The 17,119-nt window shown below is 44.3% G+C and overlaps 1 protein-coding gene across 7 annotated transcripts; it reads right to left on the bottom strand.

Moving 5' to 3' along the window:
• Positions 1–1,218: 1,218 nt before the first annotated feature.
• LOC135512467 (eukaryotic translation initiation factor 3 subunit A-like) lies at positions 1,219–17,096 on the bottom strand. Of its 7 annotated transcripts, none has more exons than XM_064934517.1 (23): positions 16,937–17,096; positions 14,842–15,032; positions 14,595–14,731; positions 14,150–14,313; positions 13,570–13,769; positions 13,193–13,401; positions 12,702–12,873; positions 12,225–12,329; positions 11,944–12,042; positions 11,398–11,514; positions 11,006–11,191; positions 10,302–10,649; positions 8,653–8,757; positions 8,408–8,521; positions 8,064–8,186; positions 5,889–6,042; positions 5,429–5,628; positions 3,453–3,541; positions 3,334–3,351; positions 2,777–3,216; positions 2,385–2,559; positions 2,031–2,215; positions 1,219–1,769 (listed from the first exon to the last, which is right to left on the bottom strand). In XM_064934517.1, the coding sequence occupies exons 1-23, from the start codon at positions 16,983–16,985 to the stop codon at positions 1,558–1,560; spliced, it is 3,792 nt and encodes a 1,263-aa protein (XP_064790589.1). In that variant the 5' UTR covers positions 16,986–17,096; the 3' UTR covers positions 1,219–1,557. The 7 variants fall into 7 exon arrangements, with proteins under 7 accessions (XP_064790589.1, XP_064790590.1, XP_064790593.1 ...); XM_064934518.1 differs by having other exon boundaries at positions 2,397–2,559; positions 16,937–17,095; XM_064934521.1 differs by having other exon boundaries at positions 2,385–2,538; positions 16,937–17,095.
• Between the last annotated feature and the right edge of the window lie 23 nt (positions 17,097–17,119).

The following is a 17,119-nucleotide window of genomic DNA, read 5'->3' as shown; positions in this document are numbered from 1 at the left end:
GGTCCCCCCTTTGCTGCTATAACAGCCTCCATTCTTCTGGAACATTGCTGCAGGGAGTTGCTTCCATTCAGCCACAAGAGTATTAGTGAGGTTGGGCCTAGCTCACAGTCGGCGTTCCAATTAATCCCAAAGGTGTTCAATGGGGTTTAGGTCAGGGCTGTGTGCAGGCCAGTCAAGTTATTCCACACCGATCTTGACAAACAATTTCTGTACGGAGTTCACTTTGTGCACGGGGGCATTGTCATGCTGAAACAGGAAAGGGCCTTCCCCAAACTGTTGCCACAAAGTTGGAAGCACAGAATCATGTGGTAGCATTAACATTTCCCTTCACTGGAACTAAGTGGCCTAGCCCGAACAATGAAAAATAACCCCAGACACTATTCCTCCACCAAACTTTACAATTGGCACTACGCGTTCGGGCAGGAGGCGTTCTCCAGGCATTCGCCAAACCCAGATTCATCCACCACTGCTAGATGGTGAAGCGTGATTATTCACTCCAGAGAACACGTTTCCACTGCGCCAGAGTCCAACGGCAGCGAGCTTTACACCACAGCGCATGGTGATCGTAGGCTTGTGTGCGGCTGCTCGGCGATGGAAACCCATTTCTTGAAGCTCCCGACAAAGTGCTTGTGCTGACATTGTTTCCAGAGGCAGTTTGGAACTCAGTAGTGAATGTTGCAACTGAGGACAGATTATTTTTGAGCTTGAGCGGTCCCATTCTGTGTTACCACTTTGCGTCTGAGCCGTTGTTGCTCCTAGACGTTTCCACTTCACAATGACAGCACTTGCAGTTGAGACCGGGGCATTAGCAGGGCAGACATTTTACTTAGACTTGAAAGGTGGCCATTCAGTAAGGCTATTCTCCTGCCAATGGTTTGTCTATGGAGATTGTCTGGCTGTGTGCTCAATTTTATACACCCGTATGCATACAGGTGAGGCTGAAATAGTCCAATCCACTAATTTGAAGGGGTGTCCATACTTCGGTATTTATAGTGCATGTAAAATGTTGCTAGCTTGAGGGTTAATGCCACATTTAATGCAGCCCAGTAAAAACCAAAAAGTTACTAAAACTTGTCTTACCAGGAAAATAACAAATCCTGCGCATCCTTCAAAAAGGACCAAGTGTAAGAAGTTCTACAAAGTAGCTACTAGCTATGCTACCACAATCAGTCAGACCTTGAGCATTCACAGAGAAATTGAGTGAGCAAAGAAAGAATCAACTGTTGAGCAAAGTACTTTATTAATAAAGGCCGTATTTATCTATAAACATGCAACTCATGGCGTCAAATATGGTTGAATGCTTTAAGATAGAACCACACACTAGATATTAAGTGAGACTAATTGTATACTCTAAGCATGCACATCAAAATGAGAATTAACTAGTTTAGGTTAAGAAGCAACCTTAATTTTAGCAAAATACATATTCAATGGCAATAGAGATCATTGATGAGATGACAAGCTTATGCCAAGGTAAAATTACTAGGAGGCTGGCAGCAAGAGGCGTACAACAGTCATTGTGGGGCCAATTGGAAGCAGATGCTCGGAGAGAGGGTAGACTCAGCGGCGGGCAACAGTGGTCCAGCCGTCATCGTCGGTCTCTTCGTTGGTCTTCTTGGCGCGACCAGCGTTCTCTTTGTCTTTTTCCGAACGCCAGGAGCTCTTCTCTCCGTCCGCTTCACGCTCACCCTCTCTGGGTCTGGGGGGAGTCGGACGTTCCTCTTTACGCACATCACGCTTCTCGTCGCCGGCACGGCGCCAAGAACCTCCTCCTGTGGGCAGAGAATGGCATCTTAACTAAGTACTGTGTTTAAAAATACATCCTCCAGATTGGAAACACTGCCAGAGAACAGGGGTTACAGAAGTCTCATTTTTCAGGATATAGGCATGTACGAGTATTGCTGCATCAATTGGTTGACGCTTGCAATGAATACAGAGCTGGCTAAATGGTTTAAAACCAAACTTTATACCGAAATTTTAAAACATGTGGCCAGTAAGGTAGGTTTGCAAAGGACTGAGCAGGCTCATCTTACCTTCTTCAGGCTCTCTGCTGGGTGGGGGACGGTCACGGTCATCCCTGCGCTCAGGTCGCTCTCGACGGATAGGAGGGCGATCCTCGCGGTCAGGCTCTTCCTGACGAGCAGAGTCTCTCCAGCTTTTCTTGGGTACCTCATCATCAGCACCTGGCCTTCTCCAAGCACCACCACCACCCTCCTCCCTGAAAACAGAGGTCGCCGATTACGGCATATTAAAAAAAAAAAAAAAAAAAACCTGTAAGACTAGTCAGCTTTCACTATATGAGTAAAACCATCCACCAGTTTAGGGGTACTCCTGATCATATAGTATGAGGCTCCACATCACAGTGGTGCTGTTTGTAGTCCACATACTGTGCATCTGACCTGGGTGGGCGGCGCTCAGGGAAGCGTTCGCTCTCCTGTTTTTCCTCTCGCTCGACCTCGTCGCCCTCCTTACTGCTGCTACCTTCGCGGGGTGGACCCCAGCTCTCCTCGCGGGCCTTCTCCCTCTCACGCCAGCCACCACCTGAAGCAGACACCAGAGCAACTGCCCATGATCCAGCACAACATGTAAGAAGAACTGGCAAAAGTTGCCACTACACAAACATTTACTATTAGAAGTTTATTAAATATTAATTAACACAATTATAGGAGAACAAGTACAAGGAAGCAGGCTTTCAATAACAACATCCTACACAAGACAAACATGCAACCACATTTCAATTATCCATATTTGGGACAGATTAAACAGGAAACATCCATACCGGGCCGGCCAGCTGGCTTCCATGGCTTGTCGTCACGGGGCCCGCCCCTTTCGTCATCTCCTCCTCTCCTGGGGCCCCAGGTGTCATCATCAGCCCCGCGTCTGGGGGCCCTAGACTCGTCCGTGCCTCTGCGGGGGCCGTCGTCAAAGCCACGGCGAGGACCTCTGTCTTCGTCAAAGCCACGCCTGGGGCCATCATCGAAGCCTCTGCGGGGAGCGCGGTCCTCGTCCCCCCCCCTTCTAAGACCCCGGTCATCATCCCCAAAGGTTCTCCTTGGTGGACGGTCCTCGTCCAGGCCTCTGCGCAGGGGGCGGTCGTCATCCCCGAAGCCCCTGCGTGGGGGTCCACGGTCGTCGGCTCCACCACGGCGAGGGCCGTCTCCTCCTCTCCTGGAGGGTGGCTCTCTGTCTTTGTCCTCGCCGACATCGGCTCTCCAGTCCCTAGAGAGAGAAAGAACAGCATCATTATAGGACAGGTCACTTTGACCAGTGAACACAAAGTATTTTAAACCAGGTAAAAATGCTTTAGATATGCAATCTGAATGAAATTCCACTCACTTATCTGGTACGGCGTCACTATAGAGAGTAATAAAAGATTTTTTTGACCAGTGAACAAAAAGTATTTTTAACCAGATGAAATGCTTAAAAAAATACAGTCTGAATTAAGTCCCACTCACTTATCAGGCACAGGGCGACGCCTCTCCGATTCAACCTCAGTACGCCTCCTCCATCCTCCACCTCCCTCCTCCTTCTCAGCACCCCAGTCCTGGAGAGGAAAAGTATACAACTTTCATTACCTTTAGATTACACACACAACAAAAAAAGGAAAACGTCCCCTTTTCAGGACCGATCTTTCAAAGATGATTAGTAAAAATCCAAATAACTTCACATATCTTCATTGTAAAGGGTTTAAACACTGTTTCCCATGCTTGTTCAATGAACCATAAACAATTAATGATCATGCACATGTGGAACAGTCGTTAAGACACTAACAGCTTACAGACAGTAGGCAATTAAGGTCAGTTATGAAACCTTAGGACCCTAAAGAGGCCTTTCTACTGACTCTGGAAAAACACCAAAAGAAAGATGCCCAGGGTCCCGCTCATTTGCGTGAACGTGCCTTAGGCATGCTGCAAGGAGGCACGAGGACTGCAAATATGACCAGGGTAATACATTTCAATGTCTGTACTGTGAGACGCCTAAGACAGAACTACAGGGAGACAGGACAGACAGCTGATCGTCCTCACAGTGGCAGACCACATGTAACACCTGCAGGATCGGTACATCGGAACATCACACCTGCGGGACAGGTACAGGATGGCAAAAACAACTGCCCAAGTTACACCACTAACACACAATCCCTCCATCAGTGCTCAGACTGTCCGCAATAGGCTGAGAGAGGCTGGACTGAGGGCCTGTAGGCCTTTTGTAAGGCAGGTCCTCACCAGACATCACCCGCAACAACGTCGCCTATGGGCACAAACCCACTGTCGCTGGACCAGACAGGACTGACAAAAAGTGCTCTTCACTGACGAGTCGCAGTTGTGTCTAACCAGGGGTGATGGTCGGATTCACGTTCATCGTTAAAGGAATGAGTGTTACACTGAGGCCTGTACTCTGGAGCGGGATTGATTTGGAGGTGGAGGGTCCGTCATGGTCTGGGGCGGTGTGTCACAGCATCATCAGACTGAGCTTGTTGTCATTGTAGGCAATCTCCACACTGTGCGTTACAGGAAAGACATCCTCCTCCCTCATGTGGTACCCTTCCTGCAGGCTCATCCTGACATGAGCCTCCAGTATGACAATGCCACCAGCCATACTGCTCATTCTGTGCATGATTTCCTGTAAGACAGGAATGTCTGTGTTCTGCCATGGCCAGAGAAGAGCCCGGATCTCAATCCCATTGAGTACGTCTGGGACCTGTTGGATCGGAGGGTGAGGGCTAGGGCCATTCCCCGCAGAAATGTCTGGGAGCTTGCAGGTCCCTTTCTGTTAGTCAAGTCTGCAGAACTTGCTCAGTTCATGTCTCAGTTGTTGAATCTTGTTATGTTCATACAAATATTTACATGTTGAGTTTCCTGAAAATAAACACAGTTGACAGTGAGAGGAGAGAGGTTTCTTTTTTTTGCTGAATATATATATATATATATATATATATATATATAGGTTTGATTTGAAGTCACAATCTCAGGTAAAGGTATGAGATGAAATTATCATAATGTTGCAAATAATATTTGTATATACTTTTTTTGCTGAGTATATATATATATTATTTGCAACATTATGATAATTTCATCTCATACCTTTACCTGAGATTATGACTTCATAACTGAGTAAACAGGGAAATGGAGTACATTCATGTCACACTTTCCACCCAAAATGTCAACAAACTTCACCTTTTACGTTGAGATGGCTGCCTGTGCTTCTCGCTCTCAGTTCACCGGTGAAATAGAAGTGCATTTAATTTCATGTCGCTCTTTTGAGCGATCAATGAAGGAGAATCATCAGTGAGCGAACAAAACTTGCTACATAAACCCATGTAGAAATATTATAATTATTTTAACATCCCTCTAAAGTGAGCCATCTTCGACAGAAATTGAGCTGTGAGAAAGTGCTCTGGAGGAGATGTTGGCAAGAATGTGTAGTAGGCTACCTTCGCTTCTCCTCTGGGTTTCTCCTCAGACCTGGCAGGGGCCCTCATCTCCTCCTCCCTGCGGCGCTCGCGCTCCTCGATCTCCTGCTGCCGGGCTCGCTGCTTCCTCTCCTGCTCCTCTAGTTTGCGCAGGCGCTCCTGGTACTCCGCCTCCTCTGCCTCGCGTGCTTCCTGCTCGATGCGCTCGCGCTCCTCGCGCTCTGCAACACCACGTGGAAAACATGTTGAGTCAGACAACAGGACACTGAAGACTAAAATGGGACACCCAGATGAACAAACACCAACCAACACACTTGGACCCAAAATCTGTGCCCACAACTTAAGTTTTTGCAGATATCTTCCATTGACATCAACTATTACCTATAAGAAGAACATCAGAGTTGACAAGATCTAAGATCATTTGACATCCATACTAGATACACCAAGTATCCTCTGGGCCTGATGTGTGACGCCGAGGTACCTTTCTTGAGCTGCTCCTCGTGGATGCGCTGGGCCTCCTCCTCCTTCTGGCGGTGGAAGGTGTTGCGACGGTCCTCCTTGCGGTGGATCTTCCTCTCCTCTAGACGCTTCTTCCTCTCCTCCACCAGGCGCTCCTGGAACTGTTTCAGTTTTTCCTTGGATGGTATAACAAGAACAAAAATATTGAGGTGTATTCTTAATAAAATAAAAACTACAAAAATGAAAATAACTCAGGCAAAAATAACTCATGGTAGAACTCCATTGGCAATTAACACCTTTTTTAGGGGTTATTCCTGCTTTATTTGCAGCAACTGAAGCTCTTTAAAGTAAATATTCACCCATGTTGAATGTGACATTGTTTTTGTGCATCGCTGAGTGATGTTCTATCGATTCCCTGGGCCAATTCAATAGGAATAGGACCTTTAGATTGCCAAAACATACATGTTTGTTTTCAATACGGGCAGATGTCATAACGTGGGAGGGTGTCTTCTCTCAAATGAGCCAATGACCATATATTCCTACCACAAGAAATGTGGAATTTAACATGGGGTCTAACGGTGTTCACACCTTTCAGACAATTTTTGTGAACTCAGTGCGGCTTGCTATTTTTAAATTTTTTTTTTAAGAGCTTGGTTCACTTGAATTCTGCAGTCCGGTTCCCTTTTGTAGGGCAAAGCTCTCCAGGTTTGCTTGGTATTAATCCCGCGCCACACACTAGACTATTGCAACACCGTTTCCCCCGCCATAGGCCCTCACATTAGTGCCACAAAAGAGAGAAAATGTTGTGCAGGTTCACAGAAAAAAATGTGTGCCGTTTTTGGATATTGATTAGCGATTATCAAGGATGCACAGAAATTCCAAAATAGTGTATGTGCGGAGTTTAGTTCAGATTATTTGTTTGCGATGTGCTCTATAGGTTAAGAGAGCTTCATAAGCTGTTTATTCGATTGTGAGGTTTGAATAGTGTGATAAGATAACATATTTGATAAGAAAACACAACAGAGCACAAAATATATTCTAGCTATTAAAGGGTCAGTACAATTTTCAATTACAGCATTATTTAATCTGCAGTTATTCTTCTGCTATTTATTCCGTTACCAATATGTAAATGTTAATAGTATCTTCTGATTGCATTTAGTTAAAAGGTGAGCCATAATTGTAATCTATTAGCTTCCCAAATGTAAGTAGGTATATGGAAAATCTAGCTGTCCGTTCACACATTCTGATGGAATGGCTTGTCCTGCACTTTGTAAAAACCCAGTGCATTTGAGTGAATGTTGGAAAAAGATCTTGGTTCCTTTCTAAACATAGCAATGTGAATGCAAAGAGGACTCGCACCACAAAATAGGTGAAGTGAACTGGCAAATGAGTTGCGTCCTCAAAGGCAAGGGCATCGTGAATACAAAGAACTGAGATTGGTTCTTTTAAAGAGGACTATGTGAAAACACCTTAACACATTTCTCCTATTTGTCATTCGTCATGCAATGGACTGACGAGTGACAAATAGGAGAAATGTGTTCGGGTGTTTCCACATATAGTCTATTGTGATTGTCAGACTCCACTCTGAGGCATGTTGATCTGCAGGTTAAACATGGTGAGATTGTAGACTTAAATTGATAGTGCAGTTTGTTTAGGCGATATTACAGCAAACTAGCTACTTCGCATGCTAATATTGACTTTAGTATTAAAGTGTAGCCATGTTCGCTAGCCCACCCATATATAGCACTGCATTGTGGGTTTTGTAGTCGACCTGAGCTGCATCAGATTTCCACATTGCTACCAACCTTATAACGACAAAATGAAACATTTTGTCCCACAATAAATATTGTTCAGTGTTATGGGACACTTGAAATTACAGGAATGAGTGGTTTTGGGCGGATTTTTCCTTTAATTCCATTGCCAATGAGATTCTAGAGTCGGTGGTTTCATACACATTTTATGACATTTTGGGGTATATGGCCAATATACCACGGCTAAGAGCTGTTCTTATGCGCAATGCTCTTAGCCGTGGTTTATTGGCCATATACCACAAACCCTGAGGCGCCTTATTGCTATTATAAACTGGTTACCAATGTAAGTAGAACAGTAGACAGTTATTTGTCATAACAGTGGTATAACAGCTTGCAGCCAATCAGCATCCAGGAGCCAAACAACCCGGTTTAACAATGGCATTTACCTCGTAGATGAAGCTTCGAGCATCTGTTATTTTGCCCACAAAGTTCTCCTTGTCCTCCATCATTCTGGACATCCTTTGCTTGTGCTCCAAGGCCCTCTCACGCTCCACCTTCATGTTGCTGATCTACAAAACAGATGGACCATAATCATTGACCATTGTGTAACAACAATAACATTTTTTTTTTTTAAATTCATCACGAAAAACATGGACCAGTCAGCATGACAGTTTTCCATTGCTAGAGCGTTCAGTTCGTGCTTGCCATCTACAATGGCTTTGTGAATGTTACACAAAAGGAGCGGGATTGAGGCAAAAGGCATAGACTCTGAATAAATATATTGTCTTACCCTCTCCTCCTCTTGGAGCTCCCATAACTCCATGTCCTTGACACGCTGCTCCTCGTAGGCCTTCTTGATCAAGGGGATCTCCTCCAGACGTTTGGCCCTCTCAAAGTAGTCAATCTGCAAGGACCAGTCCACACATGAAACATTGAGCGAGTCATTTTCCTCTTAGTGGAGGTCTTTATGTATCACCTGTTTAGGCAAGACAAAAAACAAGGAATGTACATTTGCTGAAATGTAAATGATTTCACCTTTTTCTCCTGGTTCTTCAGGCGGTCCTGAAGCTCTCTCTTCTCCTTCTCAAGCTGCTCCACCTGTTTGGACATGATGAAGTCAGGGTCCAGGTCCTCAAGGTCCTGTGAAAAGAGAGGTTAAATAGTTAGTTCATTTCACCATTGTAAATCCACACTTAATTTCCAAAACTCATTCTAGATATAGATTTATATTCCAGACTCTGACATTGCTTGTTCTAACATTTCTTGTTCTTTTTTACTTTGGATTATGTGTGTATTGTATTGCTAGATATTGTTGCAATTTGAGCTAGAAATATAAGCATTTCGCTGACCTGCAATAGCATCTGCAAAATTGTATACGTGATCAATAAACTTTGATTTCAGATGTTATCTATACTCAACAAAAATAAATGCAATAATTTCAAAGATGTTACTGAGTTACAGTTCATAACGAAATCAGTCAATTGTAATAAATTCATTAGGCCCTTATCTACGGATTTCACATGACTGGGAATACAGCTATACATCTGTTGGTCACATAAACCTTTTATAAAAAAGGTAGGGCGTGGCTCAGAAAACAAGTCAGTATTTGGTGTGACCACCATTTGCCTCATGCAGCGCGACATCTCTTTCACAGTTGATCAAGCGGTTGACTGTGGCCTGTGGAATGACGTCCCACTCCTCTTTAATGGCTGTGAAAAGTTGCTGGATATTGGCGAGAACCGGAACACACGGTCGTACACGTCGATCCAGAGCATCCCAAACGTGCTCAATGGATGACGTGGCTGGTGAGTATGCAGGTCATGGAAGAACTGGGACATTTTCTGCTTCCAGGAATTGTGTACAGATCCTTGCGACATGGGCCGTGCATTATCATGCTAAAATATGAGGTGATGGCGGTGGATGAATGTCATGACAATGGACCTCAGGATCTCGTCACAGCATCTCTGCATTCAAATTGCCATTGATAAAATGCAATTGTGTTCATTGTCCGTAGCTTGTGCCTGCCTGCCCACACCATAACCCGATCACCACTATGGGACACTCTGTTCACAACGTTGACATCAGCAAACCGCTCGCCCACACGAAGCCATACACGTAGACCACATGTGTGGGTGAGCGGTTTGCGGTTGTGAGGGCAACTGCCAAATTCTCTAAAATGTTATGGTAGAAAAGTTACCATTCTCTGGCACAACAGCTCTGGTGGACATTCCTGCAGTCAGTATGCCAACTGCATGCACCCTCAAAACATCTATGGCATTGTGTTGTGTGACAAAACTGCACACTTCAGTGGCCTTTTATTGTCCACAGCACAGGGTGTGTCAGGTGGATTGATTATCTTGGCAAAGGAGACATTCTCACCAATAGGGATCTAAATAAATTTGGGCACAACATTTGAGAAATAAGCTTTGTGTCTATGGAACATTTCTGGGATCTTTGATTTCAGCAAATGAAAATGGGACCAACAATTTACATGTTGAGTTTATATAATTTTTTGTTCAGTGTACATTCCAGGCAAACACTTACGGTACTGATATGGGGTTGACCCATTTGGAAGAAAACTTGTCTTAACGTCGATCTCAATGTGATCTTTTCATTTTTAACAAAGCATTATGTTGGACAGGTGTCAAGAGTGTACAGCTTAGTTGAGCTTGTGTGTAGTTCACCTCTATATCGATGTCTTTGAAGGCCTTGGCTCCCAGTTCGGTCTTCTTTATCTGCTCCAGCCGCTCGCGCACGGTCTTTTTCTTGATCTGCTCGTGCTCCTGCATGATGCGCTCCTTCTCGCGCTCCTTGGCCTCCTGGCGCAGGCGCTCCTCCTCTGCCTTGCGCACCTTCTGCAGCTCCGCCTCGCGCTGCTCCAGCTCCTCTTTCTCCCGCTGGATGTTGAGGTTCTCGAGGCGCTCCTTGCGCTCCTCGATGGTCTGCCGGCGGGCCAGGATGCGCTGGTGCTCCTTGCGGCCATTCTTCAGGTAGGCGGTGATGGCTAGCTGGCTCTGCTCCTCGCGCTCTTTCTGGAAATGATGGACAAAGAGGGTAGAAGAGTGAGAGATGGGGATAGGTTTGTTAGAGCGAGAATGAGGAGGAGCAATAAAGATTGTGCACGAATAGGGGTTTCACTCAGTATCAATGTGAATTGGTGATGTGTGTGTGTGTGTATGCACGGAACAATACATAGTATTGGCCCAAAATGATACATTTTCAAAATGCCTTAAATAGCTTAGAATAATTTATGGAATGCACAATGGGATGATGGAATAGAAAGCATGTTTTGATATTTTATCAGGGAGGACAGCGACGTTGTCCACTTTTTTTTTTAGGGCTACCAGTGCATGTACAAATGCCATCTCAACGGGGGGGCTGTACTCACCAGCATGGACGCAGGCTTGATGACCTGGATTGCTTTGGCCAAGGAAGACGACATTGCTGTCAGCTGGTTCCTGATCTGGGCAGAGGGCATGTTCTGCAAGAACGGCCCCACAGGAGAGTCCTCTTTGGTCGAGTAATTCAGGTCCGAACCAAAGCTCAGGTTCCGAGTGGTATGGTCAATTCGAACCTAGAAAAAGACATTTCAAAAAGATTTCAAGTGTGCCATTCTGTGTAACAAACAGAAGTGTGTTAATATTTTAGTTGTGGAAATACTGACTGAATTCAAAGTGTATAGGTATGAAAAACCTATGTATTTAGGTGAAAAATCAATGTGGGTGTTTGTGCAAAATTGTACAGAGAATATTATTGACAAATCCATGTCCAGTACTCTACCTGCAGATCGCAGTGTCGGGCAGCATCCACAATGGAGCGCTCCAATTGGAAGGGATCCACAAATGGAACCAGGGAGGCCAGACGGTTGAACTCAATGCTTTGATAGATCTGAGCCACCTAATATCCCATTAAAATAAAAGTGTTCAGTGACTAGTTAATAGGACCACAATTTGCATATTGTAACAATCAATGAAATCATGCATTCCACATGATAGCAGGGATGGGCAACATCCTGAGGCTTGAGAGCCACGTCGGGATATTCTTTTGACCGTTTATATAAAATAATAATCAATGTAAAAAGGACAGTTATTTTAAAATACATTAGAAACTATGTTAATGTTTTAATCTACCTATCAGAATTTAGATGTTCAAAATGTAGTTTAATCCACTTTTTCTTTTATTATTACTAAATCCACCGTGGGTGGTATTTAAAAATCGGCTCGCGGGCCTCCTAGTGCCCATCCCTGCAGTATAGAGTTACAAGGACATCAGTTATCGTTTAAACAGACCATTTAAGTGAGCAATCCAAAATGAGCAATAAGTCACCTGCTGCAGCAGCCTGAGGATGGTGTTACTCTGCAGGTGGGGAACATATTGCTGGAGGTCCGCCTCCTTCTCAGACTGGTCTCTCACCCAGTTCAACACCTAAGAGGAAAGTCAAAACCATAGATGAAAAAAAAACAAAATGGTAAATGAAATCAGCCATGACACAAATTGTTGTAATTTCAGGAGTTATATGTGTATGTATTTTATATTGTTTTTTGGACCGTTGCAAGTCAAATTGCCAAATGTTGCGACATTGTAACTTGTCTGAATTCAAATGTTACCTTTGTTACTCTTCCGCTCAGCTTCAGTGGGTGGAAGTCCATCTCCAGCCAATTGTACAGCTCCTTCACTTCAGGTACAATGTACTGCAGCAAGTTGAACCGAACCTAAAGGGGAAACATTACATGCACACAGCACTGTGAACAACCCCTGACAAAAGTACAACTAAAAAAGAAACAGCAGTTGGTTAAACTTTCTCTGACTTCTCTAGGGGTAAAAACCAAGTCAGCCTATTGTAGGACCCGGGTCACAAGCTAACGTCATGCAAGTGAATCTCAGCAATGGAAAAACAGGTGTTTATTTGAATTGTTCATTATGTAGTAAACAAATGTATCTGTATGGGTAGTTCACAGGACTAAAACAAGTTCAGCACTAGAATACAAACTCCTAACACTGACATATGGGACATACTGTTACCAGTCTGCTCACAAACATAAAGCTATGGTTATTATGGTCTATCCATGCATGTGGGTATATACCATGTCATTGATGAGGCTCTGGCGGGTTGGTGGGGACTGCAGGCCCAGTAGTGTGGCCAGCCTACGGTGTTTCTCCACGATTATGCCGTCCATGTCCAACAGGCGGGCAATATCTGTGCGTTCCGGGGTGATGGGAATGGACAGGGTGGCCAGGAGGACCCTTGTGGACATCCTGAGAGAGAGAGAGGAGAGCTGTTAGCAACTGCCGGACTGGCAACCTTGGATCTACCCATCAACAAACATTGATGACAAAAAGCACATTAACATGAAGAGGAAGGGGGCAGTGTCCTGTAAAAAATGGCTCTTATTAGTTGCAAATGAGGCAGAGGTGTGAGGGTGACTGATCGACAGGTGATTAAGGTGAGAGAGAAACCATAAGTCTGGTTGATGAAAAGTCTGACAATTGTTTTGTTGTTGTTAAGGGAATGGCCATTCAAGTAATTATTTTTGCCACACATTCCAACAGACTGGTCAGGACTGGGCTTCCATACCTCTGCATCTCTTCCTGGGTGAGGTTCTTGCGCATCTCCCTGGAAAGATGGTAGAGGCGATGGAGGGTGCAGGCGTGGAACAGGGCATTCCCAGACTTCCAAAACACAGTGGACACCTTGTTGTAGTAGTTGGCCATAAGTTGAGGCTTGGGGGGCTTCTTGGAAAGGGCGAAGAGACCATGGATATCTTCCACAGCCTTGAAAGCTTCCTGTAAAAATCAAAAATCTAATTTCACATTCACAACACATAAAAATCAATGTTCATAATAAAATGTAGATAAAATTGCCTGCTGAAAAAATAAAAAATGAGCAATAGAAGTATTTGAGATGCAACATTGTTACAGCTAAACATTGCAAGCTAATTATATTTGACATACCTGCCAGAGCTCCATGGCAATGGCACTGTCCAGTTGCACCAGGCGTGTCTCCAGGTGCATAGACTGGCTCTCAGGGTTGTTCAGGTTGATGGCTGTGCTCTGGTTGTGGTGGCGCTGGATCTGACCCAGGTGCATGCGCAGATTGTCACAAAGCTTCCGGAACTCTGCCTTACGGGTGTACTGAAGGCAGAACTTGAAAGCTGTGGAGTACATTAGGATAAGGAGCAATAAATTGATTATGGTGCCAGAAAAGGTGAGTAAACCTAAACGATTTTTGGGCCCCCCCAACGTTCAGTAAAATTGATTGTAGTTTTTGGTTCATTTGTTCTTTTTAACTAATCACCAAGAACTCAGCAAAATAAAAATAATTTCAGAAATCTGTTTAAGTATTTCCACTTTATTTTATTTTTTTATGTCTCAATGTAAATCAGGTAGGAAATGCTTTTGGGGCTTACTTGTGGTCAATTTGCTGTGAAAATTTGTATAATTATTTTCGCTCCCTGACCATCCACTGAGAAATTGGGTGAATGTAGTTGCCTACCTGGATGTACATCAGGTTAAAAGTTCAGATTGTGCTCACCTTGTTGGGCAATGTCATGGTAGAGGCGCTCCACCTTGGAGTTGTTACGCAGCAAGTCCAGGCATTGGCGGTAGGATTCCCACAGAAATTTCACCCAAGGAGTGAGCAGCAGACGGTCTGTACGATCCTGGGTGTCTTCACCACTCACAGCGCTCAGAAGTACACTAGGATCACACAAGGTAGTCAAGTCATATTTGAGCTCATAGAACTACACTGTCAACATTGCATCACTGTGCACACATCACAACCATGCTAATGGTTTACAGCAGAGGTGAAGCACAATAGTTATCATGTTTACAGCTATTAAAAGGTGGTAACAATCAAGTTTACGGATAGTGTAATATATCTGAAATCTAGTATCAGTCCATTACATTGGAAAAAGTTCTAATGGACCCATATCTCAAAGTTAAATAAAAGGTTCCTAGTTAAATAAAAGGTTAAATACCTCTCAGGAGTCTGGATGTTGTCAAGATCCTCAATGTCCAGGACCATCTGCTGCGACTCCCCCTTGGCTGTCTCAGTCTTCTCCTCGGCCAACTTCAGGTAGGCTCGAACCACATCCTCGAGGGATTTGATGTTCACCTACAGAACAAAATAGAGGGTCATACTTAACTCCGGCAGGCGAGTGACTTTTGGAGGATCAATAGTATGCCACATTTAGGCTTGTCCAAGAGAGGGTTTGGTGTGCTGACCTGCTGGCAGATGTTCTTGTACTGGTATAGGCCCTCCTTGGCCAGGTGGCTCTTGCGCAGGTCCACGCAGAGCTCCAGGTACTTGAGCATGATGGGCTCGTGGATCTTCTGCCATGTTCGATGCTTTTTGCTCTTAATGACATCGTACAAAACATCCAAAGCTGGCTGCTTTTTGCCCACCTCCAAAAACTCTGTAAAAACATAGCACATTACATGAAAGAGGATGAAAAAAAATGTTCTGAAGGTGAATCCGTTGCTGCAATATAACTTTCATGCACAAAGGACACCTAATAGATTACAAATATCGGAGTCCGGTTTCCCCGACATCGCTGGAATTAACGATGCATCTTTCCTACAACAGCCGAAGATGCAACGAGAGAACATTGCTAAGGGCATCATTGAGGCATGTGTCGATACTGATAGGATCGAAAGAAAGGCAGTCCGTCCGTCTCTCAGAACAACTTTCTCCATTCAAATCCTACCTTGATATTATAATTATTCCACAATAATGACAGATCAGCTCCTAGAAAGATATCACTTGTGGCCGCAAATATTGAGACAGCTTATTCTAATGCTTACCCTATAATAAACATACTTAATCATGATTTGGCACATCATTGCACACATTAGGCTACACATCATTAAATATATTGAGGCAGAAATTACAGACAGTAACCAAATAAAACATAGAATTAACATGAAATTGATTTCAATATCATTGAAATAACAGTATATGGGCCTAGATATCCTGTAATTTAGTTAGGCTATTTATATTTGAAAGCAGTCATCTCGGCTCTCATTTTAAGCATCTTTTTATCCTTTGCTTGTTTATAACAACTGCAGACATGGGCAACTTTGGAATTGTAGTCAACTTCGTAAAGTTATCTACGGCCACAGAGACAGATAAACATCTTGATTCTGTTTTGTGGACGTCTGTGTATAAAATGACGCGGCAGGGGGGACAACACATCTAACCACATATTTTGCTGTTCTTCAGATTATGAGCTTTTTCAAGTGCAACTTTAGTAATGATGTCGAAGGAGATTTAACGACGCCGAAGGTTCGTTCTAATGATGAACATAGCCTTAAGATGCTGTTGGGAAACGAGGCCCTGATAGCTGACTTTCTATTATCACATACACCGGACAGGTCCAGTGAAATGAGTTGTTTTACAGTGTCAGCAATAGTAGTACGGAACCCCTAGACTAGAGCAAATTAGGGTTAAGGACCAAGAGCAAGGGCACATCGACAGATTTTTCACCTTGTCAGCTCGGGTATTCGAACCAGCGATCTTTCGGGTACTGTCCCAACCGCTAGGCTACCAGCTGCACTTTAGCTACTATAGTAGGTATTTAGCTACATCCCAAACCAGCCATATGGTATGACTAACGAGCGACAATATAACTGCAAGATTAATTAGTAGAGAATGTTAGCTATGACAACATCACGTGACAACCGACTTTCATGGGGGGAGGGGGGTTGAGATGTGCAAACCCTGCCCGGGGAACAGGGCGATGCAAAACGAACTCGCCCATTGATAGCCAATCTTAGCTGGGCCTTCTGTTTTGGTGATCCAATCTAGTTAGTTACCTTGTTAGTTGTCCAAGACAAGGCTAAAAACATTAACCATCAGCAGCTCTTAACTTTCAGTTGATGTGGCGAAACCGATTATTAATGACTTCCGAGTGAGTTGAACAAGTTGATCCCCGTGTCACTAGTTAGCAGCTTAGCTAGGGGATATGCTAATACATTAGCTAACCCTTCAAGGCTAGGACGTGCTGACGTTAATGTTAGCTAGTCAGTGTGAACAAGATGGCAGGTACTTTTCGACGCACCCGGCCTAACATAAATCTGATCGGTGTGATTTTAGATTTCAAGTACTGTTGTTGAATTGACCGGGCTATGACACCTTTTAACGTAATTATGGGTGGTGTTATTCAAAGGCCTAGTGACACGGGTGGCTTGAATGAGTGGACCTCTATACTTACAACATGTCTTCCCCGCCATGCGTAGCTAGCGAACCACGGAAAGCCAATGTGAATACATAACTGGGACGCAAGCGCGGACATCTAAGAAATTATCATATACGACTCACCATTTGCTCGTTTGAGAGCATTCTCCGGTCGTTGGAAATAGGCCGGCATTTTTCTGACTTTCTCGCGGAATGAAGAGAAGGTTGGTTTGGGTGAATTTGACTAGTTTCACCGGTCCATCCGCGCCAGGCATTCACCCGTTCCGACAAGCTCCTAGGAAAGGAATGAACCACGTGAACGGCCCA

This window comes from Oncorhynchus masou, chromosome 24, assembly GCF_036934945.1.
Source record: "Oncorhynchus masou masou isolate Uvic2021 chromosome 24, UVic_Omas_1.1, whole genome shotgun sequence".
NCBI classification, from domain to species: Eukaryota; Metazoa; Chordata; class Actinopteri; order Salmoniformes; family Salmonidae; genus Oncorhynchus; species Oncorhynchus masou.
This window is presented reverse-complemented; position numbering and strand designations above follow the sequence as displayed.

Bases quoted from the DNA above. Each gene is read 5' to 3' on its own strand.
- LOC135512467 (XM_064934517.1), bottom strand. From the start codon at position 16,985: ATGCCGGCCTATTTCCAACGACCGGAGAATGCTCTCAAACGAGCAAAT. The intron at 13,402-13,569 runs GTATGTCAAATA...TGATTTTTACAG, and splicing joins TTGCCATGGAGCTCTGGCAG to GAAGCTTTCAAGGCTGTGGA. The intron at 11,515-11,943 runs GTGACTTATTGC...ATGGGATATTAG, and splicing joins TCCTCAGGCTGCTGCAGCAG to GTGGCTCAGATCTATCAAAG.